This window comes from Somniosus microcephalus, chromosome 11 (assembly GCF_052327205.1).
Source record: "Somniosus microcephalus isolate GS21.2 chromosome 11, FLI_Smic_1.0, whole genome shotgun sequence".
Lineage (NCBI taxonomy): Eukaryota > Metazoa > Chordata > Chondrichthyes > Squaliformes > Somniosidae > Somniosus > Somniosus microcephalus.
Genome location: NC_140997.1, coordinates 26,570,077 through 26,590,292, shown reverse-complemented (window position 1 = coordinate 26,590,292; position 20,216 = coordinate 26,570,077). Strand labels below are relative to the sequence as shown.

The window sequence follows — 20,216 nt, the reverse complement described above, 5'->3', positions numbered from 1 at the left end:
TCCTGCAGTAGAAATGGCAGCCATTTTGCAACACTCCTTCTTTGTGAGAGACGGATCTTTGCAGAGAGACAAAGGTAGAGAGCTTTCTGGTTTGGCTCAACACTCGCACAGGTACTTGTGGCTTCAGGCCACAGCTTTGCACTTGTCTTTAACTTCAGAGCCATAGCATTGATTGGAAACATATAATGGGGGCTGCAATGGGTGCAAACGTTGGCCTTCTCCATAGTCCTGGGCGTTGTACAGATCAAGCAGCAGTGGTCAGGCCTTGCTTCAGGGCTGCAGTTTGCAGGGCGTGGCAGGCAAACAAATCCACCCTCCCCCTTTAAGAGCTCACCGGCGCCAGAGTGTCTGCCGTCAATCAGCAACTCGCCGAACCTGTGCTGCGCCCGCCCTCGGGGGTATCGCCCCGGGCCACCGGCTTAGCGCCTAATGATAGTCGTGCATCGCCTGTTTTAGCGCAGCAGCAACCTCTTGGGGCGATGCCACTGAATATCGGCGAAGGTGGCGCGAAGTTGCGCCGGGCGCAAACTTTAGCGGCCGCCCGGCTGTAGCGCCCCAAACGTGGCTATACTGAATTTCTAGGCCTAAGTCTGAGTAGCCAAGGAAGGTTCGCATCTGTGGGGACTTCAAGGTGACTGTGAACCCAGTCCTTCACACAGTACTATATCCTCTTCCGAGGATAGAAGATATTTTCGCCTCACTATCTGGAGGGAAACGTTTTACAAAAATTGACTTAGCGCAAGCATATTTGCAGATGGAGGTTGAAGAATCCTCTAGGAAATATCTCACGATAAACACTCAGAAAGGTCTTTACCAGTATAATCGACTGGTATTTGGAGTTGCATCAGCTCCGGCTATATGGCAAAGAGCGATGGAACAAGTCCTGCAAGGGATTCCGGGGACTCAATGTTACTTGGACGACATCCTAGTGACAGGTGAAAATGACAGTGAACACCTTGCCAACCTAGAGCAGGTGCTCACTAGACTAAGAGAACATGGGCTACGAGCCAATCGCCCCAAGTGCGAGTTTTTTAAGAAACAAATATCGTATTGTGGCCACGTGATTGATGAAGAGGGGTTACATAAGTCCCCTGACAAAATTGAAGCGGTAGTTAAGGCTCCAGCGCCTGAAAATGTGTCGCAACTGAGGTCATTCCTCGGATTGGTGAATTACTACCATAAGTTTTTGCCGAATTTGTCCACAATTCTGCACCCACTGAACGCCCTGCTACAAACTGGAGTAGCATGGAAATGGAGCGATGAATGTAAGCGGGCCTTTCAGAAGTGTGCAGATCGTTCCTGGCTGCCATTTCTCTGTGTGGTAGTCCCGGGCCAAGAGAAGTATTGGCTCACTACAACCCATCACTACCGATAAGACTGGCGTGTGATGCGTCTCCCTACGGCGTTGGAGCGGTACTGTCACAAATCCCTTGATGGTTCAGAGAGGCCGATAGCTTTTGCGTCACGCTCGTTAACTGCAGCCGAGCGTAACTACGCCCAGATTGACAGAGAGGCCCTTAGCCTGGTGTGGGGGGTGAAGAAGTTCAATCACTACCTGCACGGACAGAAATTTACTCTACTAACTGATCATCAACCTCTTGTCTCCATTTTAAACCCTCAGAAGGGCGTCCCGATAATGACAGCACAATGGCTACAGAGGTGGTCCCTTTTCCTAGGGGCACACCAATATGACATCGAGTACAAAGGAACTAAACAGCATAGGAATGCTGATGGATTGTCGCACCTACCGTTGCCGACGGTGGAAGAAGCACCTGCAGTGGATCCTGTGGAGATATTCCACTCGACCATAGTTGAATGTCTACCTGTGACGAATGCAAACATAGAAAAGGAAACACGAAATGACCCGACACTCTCCAGGGTCTATGATTTAACGGTGAAGGGATGGCCAGCACATGGCGAACCACTGTTGCCAGCATTCTCGCCGAGAAGAGAACAGCTGTCAGTGTGCCGAGGAACCTTGATGTGTGGATCCAGAGTAGTAATTCCACCCAAATTGAAGGATAGAGTGCTCAATGAGCTTCATGCGGGTCATCTGGGAGGGGTAAAAATGAAGAACTTAGCCAGAGCGTTTGTGTGGTGGCCGGGAATCGATAGAGAAATCGAAGAGATGACCAAGAGCTGTACAGGATGCCAGAAGGTCCAAAACGCCCCACCACAAGCCCCTCTACATCCATGGGAGTGGCCCTCATCTCCATGGCAAAGGGTACACATTGATTTTGCTGGTCCATTTATGGACTCGATGTTTTTAATTGCGGTGGATGCACATTCAAAGTGGCCAGAGGTAATAAAAATGTCCTCAACCACCACAGAAAAAACTATCACAGTCTTACAAACCATATTCGCCAGAAATGGGCTGCCTGAACAGATTTGCTCCGACAATGGGCCACAGTTTGTGTCTGAAGAGTTCCGGAGGTTCTTAAAGAACAATGGTGTTAAGCATTACACATCCGCCCCATATCATCCAGCCACCAATGGATTGGCTGAGAGGTTCGTTCAAACATTCAAGAAGGCTATCAAGGCAATGTGTAATGAAGACATACCCCTACAACACAAGGTGGATAACTTCTTGTTTGCCTACCGGAATGCGACACATGCGGTTACCAACCAAACTCCAGCCATGATGTTCTTCAATCGAAGACTAAGATGCCGCTTGGATCTGGTTAAGCCAAACATCAGAAGAGATGTGGAGAACAGGCAGTTTCAGAATATGAATGGAAGGCCAACCAGGAGTTTTAAGATAGGTCAACCAGTTTTGGCCCGGGACTACCGCACAGAGAAATGGCAGCCAGGAACGATCTGCACACGGCAAGGACCTCTAATGTGTACCGTGGACATTGGAGAGAGCATTGTAAGACACCATGCTGACCAGATTCTAGAGTCACTGGAAAACATCAAATCTACACCACGATCCTATACACCTGGTGATGAAACCGAAGTACCAATTGCATCTACCTCAGAATCGGTGATATTGGAAGCAGACGAACCAAACAACGACGTTGATCCCGAATCAACTTTGCCAGAAGAACCTGATACCCCAAAGAGGCGTTATCCGGACAGAATCAGGAAGCCTCCTCAAAGACTGAATTTATAATTGATTAATTTCAGCTAATGTATATAGCAACAGTAATTGTAAATATGTTATTTAATTATTAATCGAATGTTATGTACTGTTTAGCTAAAAGGGGAGGAATTGTAGTGTATGTACCTTGAAGAAGGAACTATATTCTGCAGCCCCTGTATACTGCAGTACCAGTAGTGACCACCCCTGTATATAAGCCTGTGTAGTAACTTTGTATAGTAGTTCCAGTTTTGTCTCCATTCAGTAAACACCTGTTATAACCAACTCCTGCAGTCCGTGTCTCAATTACACACAGACGTTACACTTATATACTTAGGCGTCATTCACCAGGTGATTGAAAGTGAAGAATATTAATATTTAAAACGTTTCAACTGTTTAGCCTCATTTATAGGCACATAAACACAAATGAAATAAAGCTTAGAGCAAGGAAGCCTACAGCTGTTATGATTCAGATATTTGGCACCTCACGATGGAGTTACAAATTGTGAAAACTCAGTAATTGCATCATTTATTTTTCTTATTGTGAACTGGTTTGTGCTGAGACACAGAGCTCCACAATGTCACACAATGTCAGTTGGATCACAATCAAAGGGCGGGCAGGCAGGATGCTGTTATAATGGGAGATTAATCACAAAGCCTGTAACATCACTGCAAGGCTTATTTTCTGATTCTCGGTAATTGGCTCCGGCCCTGAAGCTGAGCAAAAGGCAAAGATCAGAAGGCGAGGAGAGCTGAAAGCAAGTCGCACGAGTTGCTGGCCCCAGTCTGATGCAGTCTGCTTGACGTGCGCGGCCCGCATGATGTGATGGTCCAAATCGATCAGTTCTGCCGAACACGCAACAGAAAGTTGTTTTGCTGGTGATGATTCAGATATTTAACACCTCACGATGCGCGACATACAAAGTATGAATAAATTAGCGCACTGAGAAGACAGACTCAATGGCCTACAAATTTTTGTCAGGCAGTGGTACAAAGCGGGCGGTATCGGATTGGCCACCCGTTATACACAGCGTCCTATATCGGTTTCATTGCAGTCATTGAAACTGAATACCAGATGCTGCATCTAACGAGACAAATTTAACGGATGTTGTTAATTCCTTATACACAGCCGCATTTTATTTTCGAATGTATATATTTTTTGTATCCCTCACTTTGGTTATTTTCCTTCATCTTTAAATCTCCTGTGCCCCATATTATTTTTCTAGTTAATTATGCCTCTGAATCCCTGGCCTGCTTGCCACAGTTGGGATGAGTTTCATCAGCTCCAGTCTGGATTCTGAAGTGAACCGTTTGTTAACTGCGTCACCTCCATTTTCACCATGTAGCCCAGACGTGTGCAGGCGGCTTGGCCGAGCCGTCCCTTATTGAAGCTAAATAAGAATGGCACAGGTTGACGCTCCTTCCGCTTCTCCCACTCTCGCTGTCGGAAAGAGCTCAACTTCCACTCCCGGCTCCCACTGAGAGCTTAGCAGAGATCAAAATTCCCCCGTGTGGGGAATCTCGGCTACAAAGCTATGTCCGAGCACTCCACAGGGCATTCTATTACTGTGATTTTCCATAACTATATCCTGCAAATACCAGGGTCGGTTACTACTGGGTGGGAGAGTGTGCTGTGAGGAGGGTGCCCTGAAAATCCAGTATGATCTGGACAGGTTGGGTGATTGGGCAGAAGCAGGGCAGATGCAATATAATGTGGATAAATGCGAGGTTATCCACTTTGGTGGTAAAAACAGGAAGGCAGATTATTATCTGAATGGCAATAGATTGGGAGAAGGGGAAGTGCAACGAGACCTGGGTGTCCTTGTGCGCCAGTCGCTGAAGGTAAGCATGCAGGTGCAGCAGGCGGTTAAGAAGGCAAATGGTATGTTGGCCTTCGTAGCGAGAGGGTTTGAGTACAGGAACAAGGATGTCTTGCTGCAGTTGTACAAGGCCTTGGTGAGACCACACCTTGAGTATTGTGTGCAGTTTTGGTCGCCTTATCTGAGGAAGGACGTTCTTGCCATGGAAGGAGTTGAGCGAAGATTCACCAGGCTGATACCTGGGATGGCAGGAATGACATACGAGGAGAGATTGGGTTGATTGGGCTTGTACTCACTGGAGTTTAGAAGAATGAGAGGGGATCTCATTGAAACTTATAAAATTCTGTCAGGACTAGACAGATTAGATGCAGGAAGGATGTTCCCGATGGCCGGGGAGTCTAGAACCAGGGGTCACAGTCTAAGGATAAGGGGTAAGCCATTTAGGACAGAGATGAGGAGGAATTTCTTCACCCAGAGAGTTGTGAACCTGTGGAATTCTCTACCACGGAAGGCAGTTGAGGCCAGTTCATTAAATATATTCAAGGAGTTAGATATATTTCTTAAGGCTAAAGGGATCAAGGGATATGGGGAGAAAGCAGGGACAGGGTACTGAATTTGGATGATCAGCCATGATCTCATTGAATGGCGGAGCAGGCTCGAGGGGCCGAATGGCCTACTCCTGCTCCTATCTTCTATGTTTCTATGTGTTACTCTTCCTGCAGAAGGGAGTCTTTCATCAACCCAATATTTAAAAAGCAAATGTAGCTGCTGATTAACCTGCCAATCTCAGTTGATAGAAAGGACTCTTATTTGGATCTAATTTTTTCTGATGCTAACCACTCTTAAAAAGTGCCCCCCGCCCCGCTACATTTCTTTAAAGGGGGTTTGCAATCTGGAGGGGATTTTGCCAGCCCTGGGGAGGCGGGTTTGGAGGCGTGACTGTCGGGAAAATGGCAGAATCTGGGGGCGGGTACCCAACCTGCCTCCGTGCCATCTTCCCAGGAGGCGGGTACCCGACCCGCGCCGGGTCCCATCTCCTGGAGGTGGGAAGGGGATTACAGCCACTTAACTGCCTGTTAACAGGTAGTTAACAGACAGTTAAGAGGATTATCCCCATTTTTCAATCAGAGGTGTGGGCTTCCCGGCATTGGGAAACCCCGCCAGGGTCAACGTAGCGAGCAGTGGGTCTGCGGGGGTCGGAGGGGTCCAAAAGTGCGCTGTGGAGGTGAGTGATGGGAGCAAGTGTGGAGAGGTGAGTATGTGAGGTGAGTGAAAAGTGTTAGAAAAAGTTTACTTACCTTTGTTTCTTCTTGCAGGCTTCAATCGTTGGGGATCCGGAGGCTCCGGCATCTCCACGGCAGAGATGACAGAATGGCTGCTGCATTCTCCAATGCAACCGCCATCTGCTTTCTGCTCAGGAACTAGGTTTGGTGAGCCTTGAGTACAAGAACTCACCAAACAACAGAGAATGTTAGTGTTTAACAGCTTCTCAAAGCTGTCAAACAATGACAATTCATCTGTCAAAAATTTTTGACACATGAAATATCATACGCTGACGTTCTCTGTCACCGGCTTCCCCTTAATTGGCCTGCTAAGCCCACTGGGTGGGCTTAACAAGGTCAATCAAGGGAAAATAGCGTGGGTTGGCCACAAGTCGATGGAGGCGGGACTAAAACCCGACAAGCAGCAGTCCTGCCTCCAACGCGCCCCCATTGGCAAAATCACCCCCGTACGTCACTCTTTCTAATCACTAATCTCACTCCTCATATTTCTTCACTGTTGGCAGACTTACTGCTGAATGTAGCAGCGTTCACTGGAGGCTATATGGCTCTCCTGGCTGAATAACAGCAGGAGGTAACACATTTGCACGCCGATTCACCTGGTCATCCAGACAGGAGCTGATAAAACTCATTCCAACTGTGGCAGGCAGCCCAGGGATACAATGACACGAGGGACTGGTGGGAATCCAGTACTGGAATTAGTAAGTAACCAGATCTCCTTACATGACATTTTCAACTACGCAAATAGTAAGCTCAGTACATTGGGCTGAAATAGAGCACTCATGGCAGATATTTGAGACACAGGGTTCCCTACATTTCTCAATGTAAGGGCTTTCCTATGCAGAGAGCTGAACTTGACACTTACCCACAGTGGCGTGTAAAGCAAAGCGGTCTGCACAGAGTGGGATTAAACGGAGTGGACTTGAACAGAGTGTTTTATTTGGGAATTTGGAAAGAGTGGGATTTCGGAGAAGAGGGGGAAGGAGTTGTTGCTTTTTGCCTACACTACTTGTAGTGCATTGTGTTACAGGGTAGATATTTAATTTCAGTACCCTTAACTTAATCTAGATCAAGTAAGTAGTCAAGAAACTACACTGTAAACGAAGTTACCTAATTACAAATTTAATTAAATTTAATTAAATAAAACAAGGTCATATAGGGATGGCAGTGCAGGTGGTGTGCCGTAACTGCAGCATGTGGGAGTTTGTGGAGAGCACTGTGATCCCAGACAACCATGTTTGCAGTAAGTGCCTGCATCTTGAGGAACTTCAGCTCAGAGTTTTTGAGCTGGAGTCTGAGGTGCAGATATTGCGGGGCATCAGGGATGGGGAGAGTTACCTGGACACTTTGATCCAGGAGACAGTCACACCCCTTAGGTTAAGTAGTGGTACAGGTCTGGTTAGTGGTCAGGGACAGGAGGGTGTGACTGCAACTCAGGCAGGTAAGGGGACCCCAGGTGCAGTGCTGGAGGAGCCTCAGCCTTTGCCCTTGTCCAACAGGTATGAAGTTCTTGCTGCCTGTGTGGATGAGTGAAAAGCCTGCAGGATGGATGAGCAAGCTGACCATGGCGCAGGAGGCCATTCAAGTGTGGGGAGGGAAAGGGAATGTAGTTGTGGTAGGGGACAGTATAGTCAGGGGGATAGATACAGTTCTCTGCAGCCACGACCGAGAGTTCCGAAAGTTGTGTTGCCTGCCAGGGTTAAAGACATCTCCTCGCAGCTGGAGAAGAACTTGGAGTGGGAGGGGGAGGATCCAGTTGTCGTGGTCCAAGTAGGAACCAACGACATAGGTAGAACTAGGAATGAGGCTCTGCTAAGGGAGCTTGAGAAGCTAGGATCCAAATTAAAAAGCAGAACCTCAAAGGTAATAATCTCTGGATTGTTACCTGAGCCATGCGCAAATTGGCATAGGGACAAACAGATTAGAGGTTTAAATGCATGGCTCAACGAGTGTGTGGGAGGAAGGGGTTTCAGTTCAGGGGCACTGGCACCAGTATTGGGGAAAGAGGGAGCTGTTCCATTGGGATGGGCTCCACTTAAACCGGGCTGGGACCAGGTCCTGGTGAACCAAATAACTAGGGCAGTAGACAGAGCTTTAAACTAATGAAGGGGGTGGGAGGATTCAGGAAAGAGTAAATTTAAAAGCAGCGAGAGAAGTGTCAAGGCTCTAGAGCAGAGTAGAGTTTTGGGTAAAAATACCCAGAGTGGGTCGGGAAGGGACAGAGAGAGTAACAAAGGTAATAGGGCATCAGTGACTAAGGTGACATCAGGGAAAAATAGAAACATGTCAGAGCTAAAGGCATTATATCTGAATGCACGAAGCATTCGCATCAAAATAGATGAATTAATAACGCAGATAGAAATGAACAGGTTTGATCTAATAGCCATAACAGAGACGTGGTTGCAAAGTGACCAAGGTTGGGAACTAAATATTCCAGGATACTTAACTTTTAGAAGAGATAGGCAAAATGGAAAAGGAGGAGGGGTAGCCCTGATAATAAAGGATGGGATGGAGACAGTAGAGAGAAAGGATCTGAGCTCTGAAAATCAAGAAGTAGAATCAGTTTGGGTGGAGCTAAGAAACAGCAAGGGGCAGAAAACATTGGTGGGAGTTGTTTATAGGCCCCCAAACAGTAGTTGTAATGTATGGCAGAGTATAAATCAGGAAATTAGAGGTGCATGTAACAAGGGCAATACCGTAATCATGGGGGACTTTAATCTACATATAGACTGGGCAAACCAAATTTGCAGTAATAGTGTGGAGGACGAATTCATGGAATGTATGCAAGATAGTTTTCCAGACCAGTATACTGAGGAACCAACTAGGGAACAGGCTATTTTAGATCTAGTATTGCGCAATGAGAAACGGTTTATTAATAAACTTGTATTAAAGGGGCCTTTAGGGAAGCGTGACCATAATACGATAGAATTTTATATTGAGTTTGAAAGTGATTTAGTTAAATCCGAAACTAGGGTCTTAAATCTAAACAAAGCAAACTACTTAGGTATGAGGGGCGAGTGTATAAGGTAGATTGGGAAACTACATTAAAAGGTATGACAGTAGACAAGCAATTGCTAACATTTAAAGAATTAATACATAATTTCCACCAAATATACATTCCTTTAAGGCACAAAAACCCCACAGGAAAAGTGGTCCAACCGTGGTTAACAAGAGGAGTTAAAGATAGTATTAGATCAAAGGAAGAGGCTTAAAATGTTGCCAAAAAGAGCAGTAAGGCTGAGGATTGGGAGGATTTTAGAATTCAGCAAAGGAGGACCAAGAAATTGATAAAGAAACGGAAAATAGAATACGAGAGTAAACTAGCGAAAGACATAAAAACAGACTGTAAAAGCTTCTACAGGTATGTAAAAAGGAAAAGATTAGCGAAAGTAAATGTGGGTCCCTTATAGGCTGAGACAGGAGAAATTATAATGGGGAATAAGGAAATGGCAGAGAAATTAAACAAATACTTTGTGTCTGTCTTCACGGAAGACACAAAAAACTTCCTGGAAATAGTGGAGAACTAAGGCTCTAGCGAGAATGAGGAACTGAAAGAAATTCGTTTTTGTAAAAAATATTACTGGAGAAATTAATGGGACTGAAAGCCGATAAATCCCCTGGACCTGATGGCCTACATCCTATGGTTTTGAAAGAGGTGGCTATCGAGATAGTGGATGCATTGGTTGTCATTTTCCAAAATTCCATTGATTCTAGAATAGATCCTATGGATTGGAAGGTAGCAAATGTAACCCCACTATTTAAGAAAGGAGGGAGAGAGAAAACAGGGAACTACAGACCAGTTAGCCTGACATCAGTAGTAGGGAAAGTGCTAGAATCTATTATTAAGGACGTGGTAACAGGGCACTTAGAAAATAATAATAGGATTGGGTAGAGTCAACATGGATTTATGAAAGGGAAATCATGTTTGACAAATCTGTTAGAGTTTTTTGAGGTTGTAACTAGCAGAATAGATAAGGGGGAACCAGTGGATTTGGATTTTCAGAAGGCATTCGATAAGGTGCCACACAAGAGGTTATTAAACAAAATTAGGGCTCATGGGATTGGGAATAATATACAAGCATGGATTGAGGATTGGTTAACGGACAGAAAACAGAGAATAGGAATAAACGGGTCATTTTCAGATTAGCAGGCTGTAACTAGTGGGGTACTGCAAGGATCAGTGCTTGGGCCTCAGCTATTCACAATCTACATCATTGGACAAATGGGACCAAGTGTAATATGTTCAAGTTTGCTGATGATACAAAGCTGGGTGGGAATGTAAGTTGTGAGGAGGATGCAAGAAGGCTTCAAGGGGATACAGACAGGCTAAGTGAGTGGGCAAGTGTGGTAAACCACTGTTGTTAGTATTGTTGTTCACCACTGTTGTTAGTACTGTTGTTCACTGTTAGTACTGTTGTTCACTCTTGCATATTGTTGTACTTGTCTGTGCATGCCTCAGCTGACTCCGCCCCTGGCTCCACCCTCATGGCTGGGTATAAAGGTCGCTGCTCGGCAGCCCCCGGCCCTTTTGGATACCAGGCAACCACAAGAGGCATGCTCTGTTCTTTGGTAATAAAAGCCTGTTTATTACTTCCAGTCTTTTGTAGCAATTGATAGTGCATCAGCAAGTACATGGCAAATGGAATATAATGTAGAGAAAGGTGAAGTTATCCACTCTGGTAGGAAAAATAGAAAAGCAGAGTATTTTTTAAATGGTGAGAGATTGGGAAATGTTGGTGTTCAGAGGGACCTGAGTGTCCTTGTACACAAATCACTGAAAGTTAACAAGCAGGTACAGCAAGCAATTAGGAAAGCAAATGGTGTGTTGGCCTTTATTACAAGATGATTTGAGTATAAGAGTAAAGATGTCTTACTGCAATTATATAGGGCCCTGGTGAGACCACACCTGGAGTATTGTGTACAATTTTGGTCTCCTTACCTAAGGAAGGATATACTTGCCATAGAGGGAGTGCAACAAAGGTTCACCAGACTGGTTCCTGGGATAGGGGGATTGTCCTATGAGGAGAGATTGAGTAGACTAGGCCTATATGCTCTAGAGTTTAGAAGAATGAGAGGTGAGCTCATTAAAACATACAAAATTCTTACTGGGCTTGACAGGGTAGATGCAGGGAGCATGTTTCCCCTGGCTGGGGAGTCTAGAACCAGGGGTCACAGTCTCAGAATAAGGGGTCGGCCATTTAGGACTGAGATGAGCAGAAATTTCTTCACTCAGAGGGTGGTGAATCTTTGGAATTCTCTACCGCAGAGGGCTGTGGAGGCTCAGTCGTTGAGTATATTCAAGACAGAGATCGATAGATTTTTGGATATTAAGGGAATCAAGGGATATGGGGATAGTGCAGGAAAGTGGAGATGAGGTAGAAGATCAGCCATGATCTTATTGAATGGCAGAGCAGGCTCGTGGGGCCAAATGGCCTCCTCTTGCTCCTATTTCTTATGTTCTTATGTTCAAATGCTTTCGTTACTCTGCCGCTTATACTGTGATTAGTGTCTTTATGTGGATTGGATGGGCTCACCAGGTTAAATCCGCTAAAGAACATTAGACAGTACTTATCAGCGCCTTGCATAAATATATATGCCTTCAACCTTAGAGCATTGCATGACTGCAGTGAATTATCTAAAGTTACCTGACAGAGAAAACCTTAACACTCTAGTATGTTTCTAATGCATGCGGCAATATGTTAGTATATAAGCTAAAGGCAGGGTTACAAAGAGAGCTCAAAGCAAAGCATCTTAAACTTGGGTTTGTCGTGTTCTACAAATAACTGCCCGCGTATAAATATGTGGGTAAATTCACTGATCACATGCTCCTGTAACCCTATAATTGCATAACCGACTTATTGTTAGTGATTAGATTGAAGATTTAATGCCGCCTGGATATTGCCATTTCCAATTTTAAGTGAGGTTGCGAGACAGGCAGCTAAGCTGTTTGCTCAAAGTCGGCGGGTCCCAATTCACAAATACTATTTGGGGTTCGATGACATCACTAGGCCCTGACAGTGATTTTTAACTTCACCCTCGCAGATAAACTGGCGCGCCTTTCCCGCCAGGTGAAGAGAATTGGGAAGCTGAAAAGGCCCTCCAAGTAAGTTTTATTTCTAACTTTCCTTTGTGGGTCCAGGAGGAGCAGGAGTACTCTTGCGGGCCCCACAAGGAAAATTTAGGCCTCCCCTGCCCCAGACTATCTCCGCACCACCCCCACCCCCCCACCCCCCTTCTCGACTGCAAGAACCCCTGGAACCCTCTTCCCTACACGAACCTGAGTGCTGGAGATCAGAAAGCACTTCCTGCCCGCCTATAGACCCTGATTTCACTGACCCTGTGTTTGAAAGGAGCTTGCTCTGCTAACATGAAATGCTTTTCCACAAACACTAATTGGGGTAGAGACTATTGCATCATTTAAGGGGAAATCGAATAAATATTTCAAGCAGAGGAGGATACAAGTTTTGCGGAGAGACAGAGTGTAGTGGTTTTAGTTTTTGATTGCACTAGCAAAGACCCGACACAGATATGGTGGGCCAAATGATCTCCTTCTATGTTGTAAACTTCTACCGGCTCTTGGAGCATGGTAATACTTTCTACACTCAAACTATTTTTCGTCCAGATCACACTATGAGAGGAATATCCAGAGTATATTGAACAGCTATTTACGTGTGCCTTTGTTGATGCAAAAAGCCCACTCTTTGTTCAAAAGTGAAATAACTAGATTGAACTAAGAAGAAACTATTTTGGTCACTGTGCGGTCTTTACCTCCTTTGAATGCTCTTCCGCCATGATCGTTAGCCATGAATATGCGCCCTCCATTCAGATTTAGAGAACAACAAAGGGATCACATTTGGGGTTACTTGCTTGATTGAAAGGAGCATCTGCTGCCGCATTAGACGGATAATCAGTCTTCACTGACCCAGAAGAGGACTGGTGAAACTCACCCCACACACAGTAAATTGTACCAGAGTACAATAGCTTCAGGTCTACAATTGCAAGAACAAGGCAAAAGTTGTCTGAATTTACTATAAAGCCTGGCAATGAAACAGTCAACAGTAGCATTTGATTGCTACCGACTGCACCTCACTAACTTTTTGATGCTGAGTCCTTCTTTATAGCTTGAAAACTTCAGGCCCCACTGACAGGTAAATAATTTTGTCTATCTTAAAAAAAAATGAAATTGCCAGCATATAGGCTATTTATTATATAAAATTATACAATAATAAAATGTTAATAACAGAAAATTTCTTTGACATTTTCCTGACAATTTGTTTATTTTATCTCCCATTTTATTTACAGTACATCAACAGTGGAAAAAAGTGCTTCAATGATTCTATCAGTCCTGCCATTTAATGAAAGAAATACTCACGATATTGTGATTGAATCGTGATGCATAATGATCCAAGTGTTTTCCCCAAAGAAGAAAATCTGTTAAGGAAAAATCCTACCATAACACTTTGGAGGACAGTGTGTAAAATATTAAGCCTGTAATATAAGAGCGATTTACCTTCACAACTTCAGGATCCTTGGGTTCCCTAATTATGTTATCCGATTGAAGATTTTCATTACCCAGGTGGATTACATGGATAGGTTGTGAGAACCGAGGTGTGTGCAGCGAGATAATTAGCAGGCCCATCATAAATCCACAGGCGAGTCCTAGGCAAAGGCCAGAGAAGAACGATGGCAACGGTAATACAAAATAGCTGTAGGCGAGAGTGGCAAAACACATTAGAGTTTTACTTGGCACTTTTGGAGAAGGCGGTAGTGGAGTCAAGGTTTTGTTGGAGTAGGAGAACATTGGTTCTTGTCTGCACAGCGTGCTGTCTTCACTGGGCTCTGTTTCTACAACCTGTAGCACATCCCCATATGAGCAGATCTCATACCTTGAGCTGTTGGTGTCCCCATAACCCCGCGTAAAGGACAGACATTGTTTCTTCTGCTTTCCCTTTGTATGTTTTCCAGGAGAAGTCTCTGTGTTAGACGTTCTATCGCTCTCTCTCTTTTCTGCTTTAAGTATCTCCATTCGGAACTTCTCAAGCCCAGACCTTATGTTCTTACTACCTGTATCGTTGCTGCAGCCTTCAGGCCCAGGGACGCTGAAGGAATCAGTGCTACAGGTATTTGATTGCGATGCTCTGGATTTGGGGCTTCCACTACTTTCATCTCCAATGATCTTGCTTAGCATATTCAATGGTTCTTGTAGAGCCTCTGAGAACTTTCTTTTTGTATCTTCCAGTTTGGCTTCTACTTCAGGAACTTTGAAAAAACTAATTTTGCTCTCCGCGGGTGAAAGCAGAGGCGATGGCGGAGCTGTTTTTGAATCTCCATTTCTTCCCTTGGGCTGAGTTAACTGGCGCCAAAGGTACAGGTTTAGCTTGGAGTCTGATTTTGACTGCGTAACTTCTGGCTCGTGGCGTGAAATTTCAGTGGAAATAGACTTAACCAGGTTTAGCAAAGGCTTTGGTCTCAGGGAAGACGTATCTCTGGATTCGATTTCTGTGGACAGAGACTTAACTAGGCTAATCAAAGTCGTTGATTCTGAACAACTACAGGAGTTTGCTGAAGATGGTATAGGAGAAGATACTGTTGGGAAAAAGAATTCACCTAAAAATCCGGAAACAGAAGGGGAGGAAGGCAGGGATGAAGCTGGCAAGGGTAAGTTTAAGCATTCCTCAGAATGGGGAACATTCCGCTCTGATATTCCTTCTTTGTCCACTGCCGTAGTTATTCCATCACCCTCCCTAGCCATCGGAAAGGTCAGTTCATTTTCTTCTAAACTCTCCCAGCTCTCACTGTTTGCTGGAGAAGTTAAATGGATGACTATACCTTTGCCCTGGGAAACAACAGGCTGCTTGTGCTGTTCATGCATCTTTTCTTGTACTGTGGGTGCTGGTGGAGAGCAGGAAGGGTTTGACAGCACTTCATGATCCTCCTGTTCCTCGTTTCTGAAATCTGCCATCATTTACGGCCTGAAGATTGATCGGCGTTTCTGCAGAAGAAAATGTATTGGTTATTATAATCACTCACTTTAATCTGCAGAATCTGTTCTTCTGCTGTATGTGCCACATGCTGACATATTGATCATTACCCCATGGTGGCATGAGGTGAATTCTCAAAATGCAGGTGTTAATTCGGCATTTTTGTTTTAGTGGCTTCAATATCAAGACTGTACCTGTGAATTTATGAAAAGCAATATTGTAAAGATTGTGGTGGGACTGCACTCAATTATCAATCTCAAAATTGAAATGTCTGGTGTGCGTGATTTACGCCTTGAACAATCTAGATAATTAAAGTTGAATTTCTTTGTCACTGTTCCAAATTCACCCTCAGTCTCTACGGTCAGCCCCAGAAACATCAAAAAAAAAGAGGCGAATGTTCACATCCCCTGCAACTCCGGGGTCTTTTAACTCCAGGGCCTCATTTAAATGGGACGGATCCACTTCCCGCCTGGAATGGGTTGGGAGAGGGCCCAGAGTGGCAGCCAAGAGGGAAAGATCAGGCATCCTTTAGACGCCCGCTGGCTTGTTGGTAAGTGGTGGATAGGGGTTTTCGAGAGGTACTCCTGGGAGGGGGGAGGAGGAGGGTGGGAGACTTGGGTGGGGGGGGGTCCAGGACAGCGGAGGCCGCAACTTTCCCTGTGGGGCCTGGTGGAGCACTCCTGCTCCTTCTGGCTTGATTAAAGGTAAGATTTACGCGGAGGGCCTCTTTGTCCTTCCCACCAGAGGCTGACCTGCTTCAGCCTGGTAGAACAGCCGTAGCTGTTTCCCCACTCAAGTTCCAGTTAAAATGCCATCAGGATCCTATTGACGTCAGAGGACCTCAATTAGCATTTATGCAGGAAGCCCCCGCCTGAGTCAGACAGGCGCCTCATCTGCCACCAAAACCAGCCGCGCTAAAATAGGAGATCAGTGGAAGAGAGCGGGAAATGGAGCCATCTCATTTTAACTGCTCACCTGTTTCATTCCCACTGTGTAGGGACAGTTAAAATTTCCTAACATCGCAAGCTTATGCAACTGAGCGTATTTTGCAAAACCACCTGGTAATGCTATACAAGACACTCAGTATCAAAGGGGGGAAAAATGTGGTGCCTTAGCGCCTTCTGTTAGCGCCAGCAGATGGCAATAATGGGGCACTAGAGCATTATCGCTGGGGCAAGGCGAATCCAGCGCCACATGCCAAATCCCGCCACCCCCCCCCACCCGCAGCGCCGCCGCTAACAGTTATCGCTGGAAGCCTCAACACCAAGTGGATCATGACATCAGTGAGTGTGCAATGCTCACAGACCGCCCGATCTGCAAAATTGACTGTCCCCACCTACCTTAGAGCCTGGAGGAAACAGGAGAGCTGGTGTGAAGCACCAGGAAGCCAGCTCCAGGGACGTTATTTAAATGGATCATCAGTAATGAGTCGCTGTAGGTTAGTGGAGTTTTAGTGTCAGTTTCGCATAGTGCAACAGTCTCATTCCATGATTTCAAGGGTATTTAGTATCAGGAGTGTTGTGGCAACTAAAAAGTAGCTGCATTTACTCTTAAAACAATCAAAGTGCTACACTTGGTTACATTAATGGGGGCAGTACTAGCAGTCGACCTCACCCTCTAGGGTCTACAGTGGAGGGAGCAGAGGCAGCGAGTAAGACTGAAACATGTGGCAAGAGGAAGGAGGAGGGCCATCAGGGCTCTCAACAGGAGCCCTTACCCTCCGAGGGTTTTCCGAGAGCACTTCTCCTACCTCAAATTAGTGTATTGAAGGCTCCGCTTCACCAAGGAGGTGGTCACAGAACTCTGCCACCTCCTGCAACCAGACCTCCAGCCTCAGACCAGGGCGACCACGGCTCTCTCAGTGGCAGTCAAGGTCACCGTCGCCCTCAATTTCTTCGCCAGCGAATCCTTCTAGTCTGCAACAGGAGACATAGCTAACATCTCGCAGCTCGCCATCCATCGCTGCATCCGGGAGGTCACAGAGGCTCTCTACAGTAGGAGAAGGGATTACATTTCCTTCCCCATCACCAGAGAAAAGCGGGACGAGCGTGCATGTGGCTTTGCTAGGATAGTGGGATTCCCCATGGTGCAGGGCACCATTGACTGCACCCACATGGCTTTGCCGACACCGCATAACAATCCTGAGATCTTCCATAACTGCAAAGGCTACCACTCACTTAATGTGCAGTTGGTGTGCGACCACAGACAGCGAATCCTCAATGTGAATGCCTGCTATCCTGGCAGCAGCCACGATGCCTTCATCCTACACCAGACCAGTGTGCCAGCACTCTTCCAGCCACCACATCAAGCTCGCGGCTGGCTGCTCGGAGACAAGGGCTATCCGCTCTCCACCTGGCTCATGACTCCCCTCTGCAACCCCAACACTCTTGCTCAGCACTCACATAGTGAGAGCTATGCTGCCACCAGGAACATCATCGAGCAGGCTATCGGCCTGCTGAAGCAACGGTTCCGCTGCCTTGACCGCTCGGGAGCAGCCCTCCAGTACTTGCCGGAGTGGGTGTCCCATTTTGTGGTGGTCTGCTGCATGCTCCACAACTTGGCCATCATGAGGGCCCAGCCCTTGCCAGCAGGGATTGCGGGACCATCTCAGGAGGAGGAACAGGGAGAGGAGGAGGAGGAAGAGGAAGATGAGAAGGAGGAGGAACAGGAGCGAGGGAGGAGGCAGCCACTCAATTGGCCTTCCCGAAGGTCGGCCCGTGACCGCCTCATCAGACTGCGGTTCGAATAAATTAAACCCCAGATCCCCGTTGCTCACCACATTCCCATCATTCCATCCCTGTCACAGGTCATATCACAGCGCAAAGCTGAAATGAGAGAGACCACAAAATAATCCAAACTGAATTAATACATTTATCAATAATCAGTGAACACATATTTACAACGAAAATATTAACTATTTACCCTTGTGCAATCCCTTAGTGCCTCTCGTTACTGTGCCATTGCCTACTCTAGTGCTCCTACGAAGTGTTGGCCCAGTGGCTGCAGCACGGCTGGTGGAAGGCTGCTGAGTGTCCATGCGGGAGACTTCAGATGGCCTTGCAGGATGCCCTCGACCAGCTCTGGGCCTGGAAGGCCCGGCTGTAGACTGTACCACCTCAGCATAGGCAGCAGTCTGGCCTGGCTGGATGACAGGCAATGACAAGGGCAATGGCAGAGTGGGTTAGGGTTAGGGTTAGGGGCAGTTAGTGGAGTGGCAGCGGTGGGAGCTGGAATGCTATCATCCTGAGAGAGGACAGCAGCTTCTTCTCTACTGACCCACTGCCACTCCCCTGGGGCAGCACCTCAGCATCACTAGCAATTTGTTGGAGCACAGATTGCTGGCCTGCTGAGACACCATGAAAGCCCTGGTTGATGGTGGTAGACCCAGCCACGATGGCAGCAGTTAGAGCTTGCATTGCATCAAGCTGAGACTGCATGAGAGCAGTCTGAGAATCAATGGCACTAAGCATAGACTGCATTACAGCACTAAGACGTTGCGTCGCTTCCGCCTGTGCTGCAATGGAAGCTGCCAGATCGCCCATCACACACGGCATCAGGTCTGGGTCACCACGGTCTCTCTGGGAGTCTAGCATCCTTTGCAGAATGGAAATGATGGGCTCCATGGTGTGCGCAGAGCCTTGTGCAATGTTGGAGGCGGATTCCTCCATGCTCCTTACCATTGTCGAGGCGCTCTCGGGCACCCTTGCCATTGCACCTATCATCTCCTTGTGCATGCCCATCACCCTTCTTCTAAACACCTCCCCATCGGAGTCCTGTGCAGCAGAACTCGCGCGCAAACTCGCCCTCCGGGGAGCTGGCCCCCAAGCTACCCTTTCCCCCTGGCCTTGCTGCAGCTCACTCATCCTCGGTACATCACTGTGTGCAGATCCCGCTACTATACTAGCCTCTAAAGAATGCGTAGTGCCAGTATCTGAGCTGATGCCTGCGGGTGAGACATGCAGTGACGTGGTGTGTTCTTCCTCCTCCTCTTCTCCCGCCTTGCTCTCTACGGTGCCCTCAGGGACAGGCTGCTCTGGTGCTTGCTGATTATCTGAAAGCATAAAGGCACAAGAGTCAGGTTAAAGTGAGGGGAGGGGGGCAGGAAGAGAGAAATGCATGGAGACAGCATGATTAGCTGGAAAGTGCGAAACGCTTGTGGGGTGAGGGGGAAGTGGGATTTGAGAAGAAGGAATAGGGATGAACATACCGTTGTTGTCCCCAAGGGGATCAACATCGCTGGTGGCCACGGCGCCCACCACCTGGTGCCCAATAATCTGCAGCACTCTATTCTCCAGCTCAGACAGTGGTTGGGTGTCGGTTTGTACCCCGCCTGTGTGCTCCTGCTCCCTTCTCTTGTAAGAGAAAGGAAAATGTGTGGGTGAGTGTGGACCAATGTGATTGGGTGATGTGCCTGCCATAGTTGAATAGCTGTCATTGTGTGCAAGGCTTGAGATGTGGGTGTGAGTGATGGTAGGTAGAGATTGATGGTGGGTGAGTGCTGGGCGTGTGGTGCTTTGGGCAGTGTGTGAAGGCTGTGGTTCAGATGGTGGTATGGAGCATTTGTTGAGGCATTGACTCACCCTGACCACCCGAGTGAGGTTGTTAAATTTCTTCCTGCACTGTGTGTGGGTCCTGGGGACCACAGTGCTGCCCGAGACATGCTGGGCTACCTCCCTCCACATGGTGCGGAAGACTTGCGGCGAGGACCTCCTGCCACTTGCTGGGTAGAGCACCGCCCTCAGTCTCTCCACAGTGAACACCAACTCCTCCAATGCTTGATCACTGAATCTGCGGGCTCTCTCCCTGGGGCGTGGATTTGCTATAAGTACAGCTGCTTCAGTCCGCCGACTCCTTCTCCTTGACCTGCTTCTGCTGGCTGAAGCAACTGCACAGCCAGCAATGCTGAGAATGAGGTTCTGCAGCATCAATGAGCCTCCCCTTTAAGAACTGGAAAAAGCCTGTGGCAATCATGACTTGTGATTAGACTGCACCTGATATTGGTCCACCCTTTGAGTGTACTCTCTTGATGCACACTAAGCCAAATAAACTGTAACTA

At 47.0% G+C, this 20,216-nt stretch overlaps 1 protein-coding gene across 1 annotated transcript in view; it reads right to left on the bottom strand.

The window, feature by feature from the left end:
• Nucleotides 1-20,216, bottom strand: part of tex2l (testis expressed 2, like) — a 155,276-nt gene that overhangs the window by 80,456 nt on the left and 54,604 nt on the right. The window contains exon 2 of the mRNA XM_086000390.1: nucleotides 13,690-15,171. Coding sequence (XP_085856516.1) covers nucleotides 13,690-15,144 — 1,455 coding nt within the window. The 5' untranslated portion in view covers nucleotides 15,145-15,171. The remainder of the gene's footprint in view (nucleotides 1-13,689; nucleotides 15,172-20,216) is intronic.